Here is a 19128-nt window from a genome sequence, read left to right as displayed (position 1 = left end):
TATGCAAAAATTGATTCTTTGCAGTTACAGAATAATGCTGAATTGTTGGTATGGAGATCCCAAAGAAAGGCCAACGTTCTCTGATTTGGTTGAGATCCTGGGAGATCTTCTTCAAGAGAATGTTCAGCAGGTCAGTCTCCAATTATTATCAGAACACAAAGGCAATATCTGGAAAGAGTTTATTATTATGGTTTTGTCGCACAGTCAGCCAGATGTTCAGAATGGATTTGGCATTTTTCTCCATCTATTAAGTCCTTCTCAGGGACCTGGGATGATCCTATGTTGATGTTTAATGGTATCAAAGGTGTCATTACAGGTTGTAAGTTGTTCTAAGTAATTCTGCCTTTTGCAATTGACTCATGGTATTTTATCAGTGCTGGTGGTATTCAAGTGGTGCTCCAGTTGTTTTGGGATTGCACACAAGGCACCTATTACTATTGGCACTACGTTTGTTTTCTTTTGCCACAATCATTTTGTTTCTATTTGCAGGTCTTTATATTTTGTTAATTTTCTCCAGTTTTTCCCCCTTCTATTCTGCAGTCTCCAAGTACCGCCCCATCCACTATCAAGACTTTTTTTTATCTTTCTTATCAACAATTAAGTCTGGGATGTTATGTCACAGGTGCCTATCTGCTTGAATTCTAAAGTCTCAGAGATTTTCAGCATCTTCATTTTCCATTACTTTTTCTATTTTTTGGTCTTTCCTGTTCTTGCTTGCAGGCAGATGTTATTATTACTGAGTAAACATACGTACCTAGTGTGGTGTGGCATGTAGGCTGCTTATTAGTTTGTGAGAATGACACACATTTTATTTTTATTTTATCATATTTAGAAACCTCCCATGTTCAAGCGACTCTGTCTTTACATAATATGTGGCATACCTTCCAATGCAATGTTATAGCTCTCAATTAAATGTCACTGGACAGACACATAAAGTTTTCATAGTCCTTATATTTAAAAAAGCTAGAAGTAAAAACTGTTTAATATATTGCTGCAAACTAGGCAAAACCATCAGTTTGGAAGAAACCACTTTATGCTCCAGCCATTCTGGTATAGAACCTTCTTTGCTCTGGCCCTTTTAACAAATGCAGCTTATCATATCCCACAAATATCCTATTCAGTCTAGACTGCTGTTTGCCATAGGCAGACCTCAGGTAGAAATACGTATTTTACATTGATACATATACAGTATATGTATTTAAAATACACATATTTTAAAATGATTTGTGCAAAGAAGGCAAGCACAAAGTGAAAAAGTAACTCGTGGTAGTACTAGGTTGATTCCTTCCATGCTAAGAAAGTCAGAAAACAATTAGACCTTGTATTAGTAAATTGTGTGCAAGAATATCATGACCAGAAATGCATTGACTGTATCTTGACTATACTCAATATTTAGTTTCAGATTATAGTTGTTTATTATATACTGCAGAACGTGCAACTGGAAGCAGACAGAGGATAAGAATTGCATTAGGCTGTTGAATGATACTACAGTAATGCTATTTTGAAGCCTCTGAAACCTACTAGACAGTTTTCCGTTTTTATAAACCCACCCAAGTTATTAGTATTATTTTTGATATTGTTACAGTATTCCAGATTGCTATCCATGGATGACAGGTTTTCTGAATAGGTTCAGTTGTATAATTTATAGTTTTATTATTTTAATCTATTTACTTTCTGGCTGAGCCACTTACATGGATACTGCGATTTGGAAATGATTTTAAAAGACTGCCTACTATTTGTAGGGGGTTTTTTTCCACTCCCCTCTTCATGTACTCACAATATTTATTTGCATCAGATCATGCAGTATGTTTTCTAGTGATAACCCCCTGGACTTACAAGTCACAGATTTTGTGACCCTGTTTTTGATATTCTTCCCATCCCACCCCAGATGCTATATGTCATCATACTGGGTGGCTTATTTGTATCACAAAAGAATTTACATGCTTTCTCTCTTCATTGTGATTTTACCAGCCTTCTCAACTGATAGATGATATTTTATGTAAATTTTATTAAAAGTTTTAAAGAGAAAATAAAAGCTAACAAAAAGTAATATAATAAAGAATAAAGAAAACAAAGAAGAAAAGAGAAAAACAAACATGCAGAAAGAAAAGATAAAATGAAATAGAAAGAAGCTTCTGATTTCCTTTGCAGCAAATACAAGTATGATTACAAAATTATCTCTTACTCTATGGTTACAAAAAAAACCCTCTCACTTTTTTCTATTATCTAAACTTTTTTCTAATCATCAAAATTACAAGTCATAAGTACACATTTTCCGTTTCATGCAATAACCTATAAGGGGTTTCCAATCAGTCATAAATGTATATGTTATCTTTTCTTTAATCCAGGGCTTTTCAACCAGTGGTACGGGTACCACCTGTGGTACATTGGCACCTGGCAGGTGGTACGCGACCATCCTAGAAAGGTGGTAGCGGGGGAGGGGAATGAGCTAAACCAATGGCAGCACCGCACAAGCCTGAGCGAGAGATGGCTGGAGCTGCAGGGCTGTCAGGGCTCAGCGGAAGCACCAGGATCAGCACCAGGCTCCAGCTGGACCTCGGTGCTGATCCTGGCGCTTCTGAGCCAAGAAGAAGCACCAATCAGCTGGAATGTTGCAGCATCTCCAGGGTCTTGTGATTTACATTCAGATGCTTGGCAACTGATTCATATTTATGACGGACACAGTGTCCCAGGGTCATGTGATCAAAACCTGCTGCAACCACCCAGCAGATGGGGGGAATAAAAACCAAACCCACCTACCCCCCACTCCACCCCTGCTGCCAATCCTCAACAGAAATGTTCACAACAATGAAAACCTCGGATAGGAGGAAGAGCGCCGCTGTGTGGGCAGGCAGATGTCTTGCTCAGCTGTGGCTTGGGGGGCACTTTTTTCAGTGCTGTTGTAACTTTGAACAGTCACTAAGTGAACTGTTGTAAGTCGAGGACTACCTGTACTTCATCACTTTTTTCCTTTTTTTTTTGGGTCATCAAGTTTTTGACACCTTGCTAGGCGACTGGTGGTACTCGGATGTTGCCATATCCTAAAAGTGGTACAATGGGTGAAAAGGTTGAAAAGCCCTGCTTTAATCAATTAAGTTGATTTAGCCATCTCTGCAAATTCCATCATCTTCACCAACCGTTGTTTTGTTGTTGGTATACTAAGGCTTTCTACTTTTGAGCATCTAATAATCTCACTGAAGTTGTCATATATAACAGCCTAGTTCTATGTCTTTTTTTCTAGCTGTCTTCTATGAGTCCCAAAAGAAAAGCCACTGGTTTTAATTGTATATTGGTCTTTAAAATCTTCTGAATTGGTGTATGCATTTGTATCTTTTTTGTTTTTTGTTTTTTGGCTTTTTTATATATCCAAACGACATAATAAAATTTTCTTGCATGTTGCTCACATTTCCAAGATAAATTTGAGTACCTTTACACATTCTAAAAAAAAATCTCTGGTGAAAACAATCAATGATGCCCCATTTTATACAAATTCTCTTTAAGACTAAAACACACTGTGAATTTTAATCCTTTCAACCACATATTTCACATTGGTCCATTTGAATATTATAATAAAAAAATTATAATATTTTATCATAGATACTTTCACGTCTTCTTCTGTCTCAAATTTCGGCAAAAGTTTGTACATTTTAGCAATAACATATTCTTCATTAATACCTAATTTCTTTTCAAACTCCAGCTTCCATTGTTCAAAAACATAAGATCTTTTATTCACTTTAAATCTTTTTGATATCTGTACATAGGAAAACTATTGACAAATATGTTTTTTCATTATAAAGTCTTCTCTTGATTTTATTTTACATTCCCCTTGGGAACATTCTAAAATACTGGTATTACAGTGAGTTAAACATTTATGTTTTTATAGTTTCTTGACTACAAAATGCTTTTTGTATTGAGAGTTACAAAGATATTTTGGAGCACGACCTAAATTTGTATTTATTCCGTTTTCTCAAAATGGTACATGTAATGTAATAATTCTTAAAATCTACATTAACCTTAGCTTTGTCATTTCACAGTTATCCATACCACTCAAAACTCAGCTTCTAATTTCAATACCTACTATTTCTCAGCAGCACAGTTTGAATCTATAATTTTAAATCTGGTAGAAATCCTCCTATTTCCTTTCCATCTTGAAATACCTTATTTTAGGAGGGGGGGTTCCCTACCGCCATACAATTTTAGATACGTACTTCTGCCATTGTTTAAATGAAACATCAGTTGTCAAAACAGATACTATCTGAAATAAAAATAACAGGTTAAATCAACTTAAGGCAGGTTAAATCTGTATTAACAATTATTGTGCTGTCTGTCCAGGAAATGTAAATCAATTTCACTCGTTTTGTAAAATTCTCTCCAAAATTCATATTTTTTTAAAAAATTAAGTAAACAAAAAGCCCAGTTCAAATTATCATAAGCCTTCTCTGCATCTAAAAAGATCAGTGCAGCGTGTTTTTGGTATCTTGTTCCAAATATTCCAAAATATCCAGACCAACCACATTGGTCCTCATGAATAAATTCTTGCAAAATTATTTTCAATCTGTCAACTAAGATCATTATCAACAAATTTTAGTTGTTCCATCAGCAGTTAATACAAGGTTGGGATGGAATGCCTTAGTTTCAAATGTTACGAAGCTTAAAACTAGAAATTGATATACATTATATATTCTAGTCTTGCTTTTTTAGGTATTTTATATTATGGCCCCTCCCAGAAATGAAATTCCAAGGAATTGATACCAAATTATACAAATAGTTAAATTTTAAAGGCTATATATCATTTTTATGAGATAAATTATTGTTTAAATTACTTTCCTCAGAAAATTCTTCTGTCTGTTATATTTCACAGAAGCATAAGCAACTCTTTTCTTCTTCAGAAGTTCTTCAATTACGTCTTATTAAAGATACTAAGAGGATACTGAAATTGTATTTATATCCATTATTGTGCTTCCTGTTTGTAAAATCTTCTATCCTCATTGCTCATAAACATTTATCTGGATTCTGTTAGGAGGGGAAAGATTATATCCCATTAAATGACTCTCAGAGTTCTGAAGATGATGGCTTCTCCCAGGTGGCTTCCTCCATCCAGCAGAATTCTGATGAAGAAGAATTTGACATGAAGATACACTGTCACAATGTAGCAGCAAGGTAAGTAAATTGGTACTGGTTTTTGAAAAAAATGACAGGAAATCAGAAATAGCCAGAAGTCAGCCAACATTTGAACAAAGATTTTAGAAGGATTGTGTGTCTTTCTCATAGCATTAAAACTTTCCTCGATACTACCAATCACATCTAAAACATTTCCAAGGAGACTTTTTAATTTTGTTTATTTAAAATACACCCCACAGTTACTTGGGTTATGTATATGCAGAGGGGTGCTTTTGTAGCAAGTCAACAGTTATCATGTCTTACTTCCTGTGGGACACTGAATATTTTCCCTGTATTAGTAAAGATGGCTACCTCAAGCACTAAGAAGGAAATTGCCAACTGAAAGTACAAAGTGACAAGAATCATTACCAGAAAAAGAAATTCACTATTTCCAGTCAAAGGATTATATGTTCCCAGTGCCAAGAAATTAATTTTCTATGTCGTTTGTTAGAAGATCAACAAGAGACACCTGAGGTGCTGAAAAGATGTATGAAAGTGTCCTAATATAAGGAAGGGGATCATGACAAGTAAAATAATCCTTTGCATGCCAAAAGTATGACATAAAATCCTTGGTATCTCTATCCAATATTAGATATCAATTGACTGAAATATCATTTATCTATACAATTACATATAGATAATTCAGTATTAGATGGACAAATAATACGAGTTGGAATACTAATTCATATATTCCTATATTTTAAAATGAAAAGCAGCCTTGGAGGAGTAGCTAGGAGAGGAGGGAGGTTTTAAAACTTCTCTGCCATTCATTTTTCTGCTCAAAATGTTTTCCTCTTCTCCTGGTAAGCTGGGAAGTTTAAACACTGATTCTTCCATGCTGATCTTCCTTTCTTGATCCTAAGCACATTAAGGTTGTATACTTCATAAAAAGGGGATTGCCGCAAACATAATTATGTGGTGTACAGGTACATCTTGCAACCTGGAGAAAGAATTCCTTCAGCCCAAGCTGATAATTTGCTGCAGAGTTAGTATCTGTAATTAAGCGTTTGATTCAAAGGAAGAACATAAAATGAAGGCTACCATAGCTGAACTCTATATCTTTTCTGATTTTCCTCTCCTAGATATTATAATTGTGTGTCTTTCCCTGGCTGTTTGACTGGCGGGAATCAAATAAGATGTCCATCCAGATTAAAGACTTTTGAAGAATTTCCTATGACACAAACTATGTATAAAGCACATCCGGTGAGTAGATACTTTTAAAAGTAAGAAAAAGAAATGCAAAAGCCATTTACTTTGTACTTATTTTTCTGCAAAAGTAAAGATGTCTTCAAATTGAGTGACTCCTTTTGACTACATAGAAATATTCAACAATACCCTTGCTGGCTTTAGACTCAGCTACTTATGGAACCATCTCTTCCCCAACTGTTTCTACCCGTCCCATCTGGTCCAATAGAAGAGGCATGCTCCAGGTGCCATCAACAATGGAATGTCAGTTGGTAGTGCTTAAGAGGATGTCCTTTTCTGCCACGGTGCCTGCCCTGTGATACCTCATTACACCTGAGATTATGTTACTCCACCACCACCATGTTGGACTTTCACAAGGTCCTAAATACTGAATTGTGATAGATCCCCGTTTCCTAGATTTGTTGACAATTATTTTATGAAGCTCAGTTGCTATATGTTTTAATTTTACATTATGAATTTTATTTATCTATTTTATGTAGTCACATATATGAAATGGGCAGCTATACAAATCAAATCAATAAATAAATTAGCTTGCTATTGCATTCTTCCTGGCCTTGACTTCCCAATTTACTCCTGGGATATCCCATCCTAATACAACCAAGATCAGACTCTGCTTAGCTTTCTCTAAATCAGTCAAGATCAGTTAGGTGCTGCCATCTGCTGTGACAGATATTTGTACAACAGTCTAAAGATTTATTCAAATGATATATGCGCACGTTTCATTTTCTGCCATAAGGCAATATTCAAATAAATTGCAACTAGCTTGTCTGGGTAGCCAAGACGCTTTCTAAATAAAGAAGAGATGCATTAACCAGGCCCATTATATTCAACTAGACACAATTGCACTTTGGGGATTAAAAAAAGTTAACTTTTGGCCAGAAAGCGTGGAATATATGATTTCAGTGCTGATGAAATAATAACTTCAGGACCCACATCTTCCAGGATGCCTTTCTGGTTTATGAGTATCATGGTAACATTATCCCAGTAGACTCTTCCCTCAGTAGACAGCACAATTGAAAATGGGGATGGAAACATATATAACTCTTCTCCATTTGTTTGTTCTTTTGCTCCATTTGTTTGTTCTTTTGCTTGTGTTCTGTATTTACTGTTTTTACAAATAATTCAAGAAGCAAACATATTCAACACACCCTCCTCCTCTTCCTGTTTTCCATGCTACAACAATCCTGTGAGATGGGTTGGGCTGGGCCAAAGTCATCCAGCCAATTTTCATGGCTAAAGAGGGAGTTGAAATCATGGTCTATCATTTTCTAGCCTGTTGCCTTAACCTCTAGACCAAGAGTGGGGAATGATGGCCCTTTTATAACTTGTGGACCTCTGCTCTAGACCAAACTGATATGCCAGTTTCCTGGCACACTTGACAGCTATTTGGTTGGGAGAATAATCTACATGCAGAGGATGATGCACAAGAGTCCATCTTCACCATTTCCATTCTACACATGCTCCTCTGGCACCACAAAATTATCTTAAGTGCTTTGGGAGTGGTGGAAATTGCAAAATGTTTGGATGTGTCTTGTCTGTCAGTGACAATGCATATGCAGGGATATATCTAAATATTAATGTGTGTGTGTGCGTGCACATGTGCATGTGTGCATGTGTATTCACCTACTTGCAAGAAACCCTCAGACAATGAGTTTTCTCACCGATTTGTAATCCCAAAGCTGCAAAAAATGGTTCCTTTTAGACAGAGAATTAAAAACCCTGGGAAGGTTCACATTTTTTTCCCCCTGAAAGGCTTAGCCAAGACAATGTGAATAGAGGAATGATAGGGCATTTTCATAAGGTAGAATCACAGCTATGAAAGGTACTTGTTCCTTCCAGTGCCTATAATTTCTGTCCTGTAATGTGTTGCCACCTTTCATAGAATACTTACAAAAAATAAATTTGGAGGAAATATCAATAGATAATATTATGTATGCAGGCACCTGCATAGCAACAGCCACCAGGGGGCGTTGGCCTGAACGGTTTTGGCGGGAAACCTAGTTTCGGCGGGAAACCTAGGGCCAACCCCATTGGCTGTCTGCCTACCTGGCTAGGTATTTAAGGAGGCCAGGTAACCCTCATTCTCCAGTACGCTACCCCCCCAATAAAGAGCTGAACACGTACTCCGGCTGGCGTCTCTTCCTTGCGTCGGACCCACAACATTACAGTGGCGACGAAGGTGGGATGCTGCCGACAGAAGAGCTGAAATCACTAGGGGAACGCACCGCACGCTGAAGGAAAAGAGGAATCTTTCCCTTCCTCCCCAACGCGACCGCCAGCCACCGCAACCGGCCACCGCAAGACACCGGCCCAGGCCGCCACGCGAGCAACGGAACCACATGCCACAACGACCGACGGGATGATGGCACGAGCTGGGCAACCCTGCGAGTTCGACACCCGCCATCCGGAGAAATGGGCCCGGTACCTGTTGCACGTCGAGCTGTACATGAGGTTTAACCAAATCTCGGAAGACGGCTCAAAAGCGGCAGCCCTGCTCTGCCTAGGCGGACCTGCACTCCTCGAGGTCGCCGCTAACCTGTTCGCCCCAGAGGCCATCAATACCGTCTCGTACCAGGACCTCGTCGCTAAGCTGAATGCCAATTTCCGGCCCTGCCGGTCCAAGTTGGCTGCGCGATCCCAGTTCGAGAAGAGGGACCAGCGTCCCGACGAGTCCGGGGCCAACTTCATCACCGCCTTACGAGAAGCCGCCGTCGCCTGCAGGTTCTCGAACTTGTAGGAGCGGCTACGAGACAGGCTGGTTTGCGGCCTACGGGACACAAGGCTGCAGGAGCGCCTGTTCGAGAAGGAGGAGGTTTCGCTCCAGGAAGCCCAGGACGCCATCCTGGCCCACGAGGCGGCCTGCGGGGCCGTCCAGGTGGTCCAGGAAGCCAAACCCAGCAGCCAGGCAGCCAGCATCCACCAGCAGGTCGCCTCAGCCGAGGGTGAACAGAGCATCGACCTCCTCCAGCGGAAGTCGACCCCCAACCATCGAGGCGGACGCCCGGAAAAGCCCAGGCCCCCTAGCAACGCAACCAACTTGCAGAAGTGCGCAGGGTGCGGCGGAACCCATGTGCGCAGCCTCTGCAAGTTCCGGTCGGCCACGTGTCGGGCCTGCAAGAAAACAGGCCACATAGCCGCGGTCTGTCGTAGCCGCCGCCCCCGAGAGGAGATCCACGAGCTGCAACCGGAGGAATCGCCGTTCGAAGGTACTGGGGCCCCGACCAAAACGCGAATTGGCTACGTTGAGAGCTGGCTGGCCATCCACCACACGGGTAGCCACCGGCTGCTCAAACCCAAAATTAGACTAACAATCCGCTTGCAAGGCATTCCTTGCAGCATGGAGCTTGACTCCGGATCCGCGGTCTCCATCATTTCGGACGAGACCCTTAACTACATTAATGGCCGGAGCAAGCAGCGGATTAAATTACGGTGTACAAATTTAGCCCTGACCGACTTCCAGAACTCGCCGGTCAAGGTAAAGGGGGAGGCCACCGTTTCCGTGGGGTTTAAGAGTCGTGAAGAGCACCTGGTGGTTGTAGTGGTAGAGGGCCGGAGAGCCAGCCTAGTCGGCCTAGACTGGTTTGAGGCCCTGGGAATCGTTGTCTCCAGGATCCACCAGATCCAGGGAGAATCCATCGAGGCCGTCTGCAAAGAGTTCGCAGACGTCTTCGATGGAACGCTGGGCAGGTACACAGGGCCCCCCATCTCATTCAAACTAAACCCGAACGTTCCCCCCGTTAGGGTCAGGCCGCGGCGAGTTCCCTTCGCGCTCAAGCACAAGATCGAGTGTGAACTGGATAAGCTGGTGGCCCAGGGAATCTTAGAGCCCGTAGATGGGGGAATGGGAGACCCCGATAGTCACCCCACTCAAACCCAACAGGGAGGCGAGGATCTGCGCCGACTACAAGTGCTCGGTGAACCGCGCCCTAAACCCGCACGCTTACCCGGTCCCCACGGTCAGCCACGTTCTCGCTTCCCTCCAAGGCGGCGCCATCTTTGCAAGGCTCAATCTTGCGCAGGGGTACCAGCAACTCACGGTCACCCGGGCAACAGCTGATGCCCAGACGATAGTGACTCACAGGGGAGCGTTCAGGGTGAACAGGCTGCAGTTTGGGATCAGCGTAGCTCCTGGCATCTTCCAGGAGATCATGGAGAAGACGCTCAGGGGCATTCCGGGGGTTTGTCCTTATTTTGATGACGTCCTGATCGCAGGAGCATCAACGGACGAACTGGCAGGTAGGCTGAGGGAGGTCCTATCCAGGCTGCGCACTGCTGGGCTCAAATTGAAGAGGGAGAAGTGCAGCATAGGGGTCCAATCCATGGAATTTCTGGGATTCAGGGTAGATGCCAAGGGAATCCACCCCACAGAGTCCAAAGTGAGGGCAATCAAACTGGCACCCACACCCAAGAACAAGGCAGAGCTACAGGCATTCCTGGGCCTGCTTAACTTCTATCACACATTCCTTCCACACAAGGCAGCCATTGCAGAGCCACTTCACAGGTTACTGGAAAAGCAGGCAGCATGGGTCTGGACTTCCGCCCACGACCAAAGTTTCAGAGCCTTAAAAGCACTACTGTCGGATAAGTCCACAGTAACCCACTTCATCGAAACAAAGCCCATATGCATCGCGTGTGATGCATCCCCTTATGGTGTGGGCGCAGTACTAAGTCACCTCGAGCCTAATGGGGCTCAAATCCCCATAGCCTACTATTCCAGGACGCTGTCTGGAGCAGAGAGGAACTACGCCCAAATTGATAGGGAAGCCCTGGCAATCGTGGCCGGAATCAAGAAGTTCCACGATTATCTGTACGGCAGGGAGTTCACTGTCTACACAGACCACAAGCCCCTGCTAGGCCTATTCACAACGGACAAGCAGACCCCCCAAATACTGTTTCCCAGAATGCTCCGGTGGTCCATCTTCCTTGCAGCTTACAATTGCAAGCTGGTGCACAAGCCAGGGAAGGAGATGGGCCACGCAGACGGCCTAAGTAGGCTACCCATAGACACCACTGAACCAGACCCGGCACCAGCAACACAAATCCTAGCCCTGCAGGAACTATCAAAATGCCCAGTACATGTTAAGGACATTGCAACCAGCACAGCTGCTGACAACATCATGAGCAGGGTACACTCATGGGTTTGCACTGGGTGGCAGGACAAGTCTCCAGGGCCTGAGTTCCAGGCCTATTTCACCAGGCGACACGAGCTCTCCACGTACCAGGGTTGCCTCCTTTGGGGAAGCAGGGTCATCATTCCCACCGCAGTCCGGGGCAGGGTATTGGAATCCTTACATGAGGGACATCCGGGGGTGGTTAGGATGAAGGCACTGGCCAGAAGCTACCTCTGGTGGCCAGGGCTGGACAAGGACATTGAGGATTGGGTCAAGGCCTGTTATACATGCCAGAGACCCAGGCCAGAGATGCCTCACACCCCAGTGCACAGGTGGGAAGCCACACACACACCCTGGTCCCGCATTCACATCGACTATGCGGGGCCGTTCCAGGGCCAACTGTTCTTAGTGGTAGTGGATAGCCACTCTAAGTGGTTGGAGGTAGTCCCTGTCCCCAACGTGACCTCAGCAAGGACAATCCAGGTGCTCAGAGCCCTCTTTGCCACACACGGTCTCCCCGACGTAATTGTGTCTGATAACGGGCCTCAGTTTACCGCTACTGATTTCCAGGCGTTCTTGAAGGCGAATTGGATTAGGCACGCCACCTCCGCGCCCTTCCACCCATCGACTAACGGGCAAACTGAACGGATGGTAAGGGCGACCAAGGACGCACTCCGGCGCATCATTAGCGGGGACTGGCACCACAGACTGGCGAAATTCCTGCTTGCCCAACACACTACACCATGCGTTGCCACTGGAAAGAGCCCAGCAGAACTACGGTGGGGACGGCGCCTCATCACCAAGCTTGACCGTTTGCACCCCGACCGTGTGACAGCAGAGACGAAGAGGTCCTCAGCATCAGCATCATCACACAGGGTTCTCAACGTGGGGGACCTGGTTTGGGCAAGGAACTACGGGCCAGGGCATCCATGGATTCCGGGGACTGTGGTTGAGAAAACTGGGCCTCTCTCCTACATCGTGGGGGTGGAGGGGGATCGACACATAAGGAGACATATTGACCAGCTCAGAGGAAGGGTCCATGAGTACACCAACCACGGTGAACAGGACTGCCACACCCCAGGGGAGGTCCACCCCCCAGGGCAGGTCAGCCCAACCGAAAATGACTCAGAACCAGAACTAGAGGAGGATGGCCTCCTACAACCAACGCTGCTCAACCCAGCACAAGGGCATCGCGAGCCCGCTACCCAAGTCCAGGGCCAAGCCACACCCAGACGGTCCACCAGACCCCACAGGGCACCGGCATACCTAGCGGACTATGTGTGCAAGTGACCACCCCACAGTTGCATTGTATTAACACACAGTGTATATAGTTATGTAACAAGTTGTAATATTGTTCTATAGTTGTTATGTGGTTCTTCTCTAAGGGGGGAGGGGTGTTATGTATGCAGGCACCTGCATAGCAACAGCCACCAGGGGGCGTTGGCCTGAACGGTTTTGGCGGGAAACCTAGTTTCGGCGGGAAACCTAGGGCCAACCCCATTGGCTGTCCGCCTACCTGGCTAGGTATTTAAGGAGGCCAGGTAACCCTCATTCTCCAGTACGCTACCCACCCCCCAATAAAGAGCTGAACACGTACTCCGGCTGGCGTCTCTTCCTTGCGTCGGACCCACAACATTACAGATAATGGAAGAATTAAGCTTCTGCTCCTGTTCATCAGCATTAAGTGTGTGATACAATCCACAATGATGAAAAAATGATGGTACATGCATCACAAATTTACAGTATAATTTTTATCATGTGCTCTTCTCAAGTATTCATCAATGTCCATCAGCAATTGTTCCACCAAGTTATAGCCAGTCACTTTGCCATTTCTGCAGTTTGGAAACATATACAGAGACCAATGTGGGCATCTCTAGGGATAAATGGTTTTTTCCCTAGATTTGGGAGACTCTGTGCACTTTTTCTGATTGTTTTTAAGAACAAAATTATTCCATCTTATTTCTCTATAAAGTCTGCATTGAAATCTGTGTCATTTGCATATGCACAAATATGATAAGTTATATATTGGGAATGATTTTCCCAGTGTATAACATTTCCCTAATATGTTTTTTTTTAAAAAGAGAGAGAGAGAGAGAGAGAGAGAGAGAGAGAACTGCATTAGCAGATGTGCAAAAGTGCAAAAAGAAACAGATAATTGCATACTGTATGTTGTGTATGCATTTAACAATTGCTTTTACTTCTTGCAGGATAATCAGACAGACAGTGGGATGGTTTTGGCGTCAGAGGAGTTTGAAAGGATAGAAAACAGACACAGAAAAGAAGGTGCATTCAGGTACTTCATTATCTTGCTCTCCCAATTGATTTTCTCTCTCTTCTCGGTAATCCAAAATGCTCGATGATGCTTTCTGCCAGTGGACTAAGAGACCCAAAATATATGTCCTCCTGAAAACTGGTGCTTGTGGCAGCATTGCTAAAGGCGCACTTAAAGCAAACTTGTGATTGAATGGAACAGTTTTTGAAAAGAGCTATGGTATTTGAATTCTGCAAAGAAAACGAAGTCATCGTGAATACTGCTTAAAGGCAACACAGATGGCACTGCTATTCCTGGGGACACGGGACATGTTTTCAGTGCTCAGGATAAAACCGCAGGGAAAAGGTTGAACTTTTCCTGGGTAGTAGCACCTTTGCTGTACTTTGTGCAGTGTGGTTGTGTGTATGTAACAAACCGATTAGATAGTAGCTATGACTACTGCACTGAAATCCTTGGGTGTGAGAGCACAAGGCAGAGCTTTCTCAAGGTAGTTCCCATCCTGTGGAACAATCTTTCATATTCTGAACTGCTTGTAATCTGCCAAGGCGCCATTCTTTTACACTGCCCTTGAAAACTAGAATTGTTTTGATTAGAGACGGTTGATTTTATTTATATTAGGGTATATTAGAGTTTTGTTTCTAGTCGTGATCTTGTTCTACAAAGCACATATAGTCAGAATACGTGTGTGTGTGGAGAAAGAATTTTATACACGCATACACATATACACGCACACATATTTACATTATCTGCATATAGATATTCTTTGGACTCAGTATTTTCAGTAGAAATAATTGAATTAGTATTCCTTTGAAATAAATTTTAAACATGTTTAATTTGACCAAGTCAATAATAACAAAATAGAATATATTTGCAGCCCAAGTGCTCTCCTTTCTCAGGAATATAGAAAAACTTCATCCTGGCCAAAAGATCAGATCTGTTTATTGCATCTGCAGTCAGGCTCTTTATTAATACAGAAAACCTATCCAGGGGCAAGAAATCAGGGTTAATACTGATGGAATACTATGGAGACACTGACTTATTTATGAACTGAAGAGCTTAGAAGCTCCCTGGCCTGTGGACTGAAGGACACAGTTCAGAGGGGATATTTAAAAATTGACAAGAGTTTGCATAAACTCTTTCACCAGAAATGAAATTAGGCATCTTTGCTTGTGCCATTCCCTACTGCTGTGCAAAATCCTTTTGATTTCTCCCGCTTACCCACTTCCTTTCCACTAGTTAGTTCTAATGCTTTCAGCAGAAGAGCTCTAGAAGTGGACAAACATGAGAATCAAAGAAAGAAACCCTAATCTCAGAAAACGATGCCATTTACACAACAAGCAAAGGCATGATTTTTAAATGGAATGATCCTGTTCTGGGTTTGGATCAAAGCCATAGTGGATAGTGGAAGTCAATAACCACTGGTGTATCTGGTGATGACTATGGCATATGAAAAAAACTGTAAGTTGGGAGGGAGGGAGGGAGAAAAGAAATTTATTTATTTATTTATTTATTTATTTATTTATTTATTTATTTATTTATTTATTTATATTTGATTTTATTTGATTTGATTTATATACCGCCCTTCTCCCGAAGGACTCAGGGCGGTGTACAGGGCAATTATATACTTATGGCACTAAGAAAATAGTGAAGTATTTGAATAAACTAGTCTATCCTGTAGAATGAAGTTGATAAAGACGTATAAGATGTGATTTCTTGGGGGGGAAATGGCAAACTGAAAAGCTCCATTAAAAGCAGAGCCGATGAGAGGAGTGGAATGAAAAGCCAACAAGTAGACCGGTTCTTTTTAATTCCAAATATTTGTTGTTGTAGAAATGGCTCGTTTATATTATTATGTAAAAGTAAGAAGTTGAGGTTTGATGTTATTATCTTATTCTACTGCATCAAAGGGAGTCGGAAGTCAATGCCTTCTCTTTCTTTTTTCCCTTTGCCCCACACTTTTCCCTTCCTTTTTTCCTCTCCTATTTTTCCACTGTTTTCTTCTGTACTTTTGTAATAAAAAAAGAACAATTTTAAAAAAATTGGAGAAGAAGCAGACACTCTTAAAATTAACTTCTGGATCCATTGTTCAAAAATATCCCTCAAAATATCTAATATTAAAATTGACTTACTGATAGAGAATGAAGCAAAATATTTTAATATTAGATATTTTGAAGGATATTTTTGAACAATGGATCTAAAGTTAATTTTAAGAGTGTCTGCTTTGAATAATATTCTGTTTAAAAGAAGGTATGAAGGAGAAACAAGTTTAACCTGACAAGATTGAAACTGATTTAAAATAGGATTTAAAAATGATATGGAAAAAGATGCTACACTGAACATATAAACTACACCGGCTGATATCTTAATACTTACAGTAAAAGGGATACACTAATAACAAACCAAGAGTGACCTTGATAATTTCCTTATATTGGATTTATAATAATTGTTAATGCTTTAAAGAATTTTGTAAGAAGGGACAAAGGGAAAAAAAGGAAAGAAATCAAATTCTAGGATATTTGAAGGGATTAAAGATCAAAATTGTTAAAACTAAAACAAAGCAATATAATGTTAGTTTATTTGATCATAGTAAAAGTACACAATTTTTCATTACCAACCAACTTAATGAATTTTTGCTGATCAGGACTGAAATGATGAGGCTTTAGGGATGTATTTATAGATAAGAGATGGGATATGGGAAGAAGAGATCATTGATTTTATTTTAAGAAGTGGTGATACATTACTAAAATTGTTTAGACAGTATTTATTGTGATACAGAAAAAATGGGCCATTTATGAAGAGAATAGTGATTCTTTGATGAGTATGTGCTTAGGAAAAAAGTCTGTTTGGAATGTGTGACTTAAGCATAAGTCTATTCATACGTAGACATGGCAAGATAATGAATATAAATCTAAGGTTTTGATTTATTTACAAAATAAGTTTATGATGAAAATGTGAGAGAATTAGTGAATGATACCAGGCTGATAAGAGCTGGTAAGAATGTAGATAGGCTTTTTTTTTTTTGGAATGTCAAGAATGGCTCTTGGGAAAAGGAGTAAAATTAAACAAGTAGAAAGTAAATTGAGTCTTATATCAAAATACCAGAAACTGCATTAATCTCCCAACAGTGAATAGTGGATGTAAGGACCATGGATGTGGAAGCTTCCCGGAATAGATTTTTTTTTCCATTTAAAAGATTTGTATGGCTGTCCATCCTCAACATAACTTTGGGTGGCTAACAATAAAACCAGTAATAAAATCATAAACCATAAAATAAAATCATGAAAAGTTACAGAATGCCACAGAAGTGCATGGAGTTATGATAATGGGAAGGGTGCAGAAGGCCATTTGGTGAAACAGGTTGCAGTTAAAAAAGCATGCATATAAAAGAATTAGTGCTACAAAAAAAATAAGGTTGAAAGGTATACATAACATGGAAAGATTATTGCACAGATGTAGTAAAAAGAAAGAGAGAAAATGCAGAGTAATTTTGATGGAAAGAATCGTGAATAAAAAAGGCTAAACAAGAAGACCTAGCAGGATACATGGAGTTAGAGATAAAAGTTATGGCATGTTTATGGAAATGATTTTGATTTGTTGAAGAGTGGAACTTAAACAAATGCTATAAATGTTATGCTCCAAAAAAATGATGAAAAGGTAGTCATAAAAGCTGTCAGAATATTGCTTAAGGCTGTAGCTGACATGGATGTAACTGGAAAAATATTCCAGTTACGGCTTGTTACGGCATGGCTTTGGAAAGATCTTTATAACCTTTGTACTTTGTAACCTCCTTCTTTTTCTTACCTAAATTTAGACATCTTCCAGACCAACCGGTCTGCAAAATGGTTTGTTCTTGTTTTGACCTTTCTGTTGCTCAGAAGCTTTTTGAGAAAGCTTACGTTAGAATATGTCTTTGTTGGAACTGATTTCCTGGCCTTTTTTCTCCAACAGTAGTAAAGGATCCAATCAAAGCGCAGACCCAACAGTGGATCAATCCAAACCAAGGGGCAGAGGTCGGCCATTGTATCAATCAGAGCTCCGGGGTCAGACTTTTTATAATAGTGAATACGGGGAACTATCGGAACAGTCTGAGGAAGGCAGCTGCACTCCACCAGCTGAAGGCACCAGTCCCTCCCTCCTTCATGCTTCATTCTTTTCAGACCAATGCTAAAGGGGAAGACAGTCATGGACACACCTTGCTGAGAGACACAACTTCTTCTCTTTCTGTACCAGTATACCCTTCAGTGAAGAATACATATTTTTGTCCTAGAAGAAACCACAAGGGTGATTCCTGTGGAACAGATGGAGAACTCCTTGGATGGATGGATGCTGTGCCTTTCATACTAAACACTAGTCTTGCCTTTGACATGAATGAAAATCCTTGCTCCGATGATCTTTTAAGGAAGAGATCTCAGATGCAGTTCTGTGGGATCTGTTTTGAGAGCTTCAATCACTGCTCAGTATTCAGCCTCCATTGAAATAGTTTGCCATAATGAGCTTTATTTCAGGTCAGATAAAAATAGATGTGTCTCAGCTGAGCATTTTTCCTGATATGCAGTTTTGTTTGTTTCTGCTCTTGTTTTTCCCTCTATTAGGAGAGGTGGAATAAAGAACCATTAAATTAATGTAGGCAATGGTGAAGCAGCAACATTCCCAAATTTGGATAATCCTTCACTTGATATAGACATTCCTATAAACAACTCAAGGTGTAACTATATTTAAGTCTTCCATAGACTTATTTCATTTATATTAGACACCAAGGTAGTCCCCCAGCTTGAATATTTTCCATACTTTCCCTGTTTTAGACATGTGGAAACTTCTACAATGCCAAAGGGAAATATTTCATTTATGTATGTGTGTTAGGAAATTTGGTAATTTAAGGGAATTTTATTTTCATTCATTAGTTTCACATGCTGCAAGAAACTATAGTTTGTTTAACATTATTTATTGAATAAAATACAATTGTCTGAGTTTACATAACATTTGAGGCCTGATGTGAGTTATACAACTTTCACTGAGAAACAGAAATTGCATAACCGATATATATCTAAAAATAGAGAATGAAATTTTTAAAATTCACAATCCATTTATGTGTCCAAATCTGAATCTTTTAAAGTATTCTGTACTGGATCTTTGTCATCTAAACATCTACCTTTCTGGGTTTGATGCTTTTGCTTTCTTTAATTGTAACTTCTGTTAAGGGATCAGAAAATTAATATAATCTATGATCCTACCGAAAAGTTGGTATTGTCCTTGTAAAATCTATATATTACTTAAGAACAAGAGATATAGTTCTTTGTTAAGATAATAGGGAAAAATATGGCAGCACTCAGCAGGAATCTTATGAACTTGTAATTCTCTCCTCCTTTGTCATTTGTAGGT

At 41.0% G+C, this 19128-nt stretch overlaps 1 protein-coding gene across 1 annotated transcript in view; it reads left to right on the top strand.

Annotated features, from left to right (window-relative positions):
- FLT4 (fms related receptor tyrosine kinase 4) overlaps positions 1–18034 on the top strand; it is a 115095-nt gene extending 97061 nt beyond the window's left edge. Inside the window, exons 26-30 of the mRNA XM_081316397.1 lie at positions 25–130; positions 5021–5160; positions 6243–6363; positions 13685–13770; positions 17698–18034. Coding sequence (XP_081172523.1) covers positions 25–130; positions 5021–5160; positions 6243–6363; positions 13685–13770; positions 17698–17917 — 673 coding nt within the window. The 3' untranslated portion in view covers positions 17918–18034. The remainder of the gene's footprint in view (positions 1–24; positions 131–5020; positions 5161–6242; positions 6364–13684; positions 13771–17697) is intronic.
- Positions 18035–19128: the final 1094 nt, after the last annotated feature.

This window comes from Vipera berus (genome assembly GCF_964194415.1).
Source record: "Vipera berus genome assembly, chromosome: 2".
In the NCBI taxonomy this organism is placed as follows: Eukaryota; Metazoa; Chordata; class Lepidosauria; order Squamata; family Viperidae; genus Vipera; species Vipera berus.
Note: the sequence above shows the minus strand (reverse complement) of the source record. Positions and strands in the feature narration are given on the sequence as shown.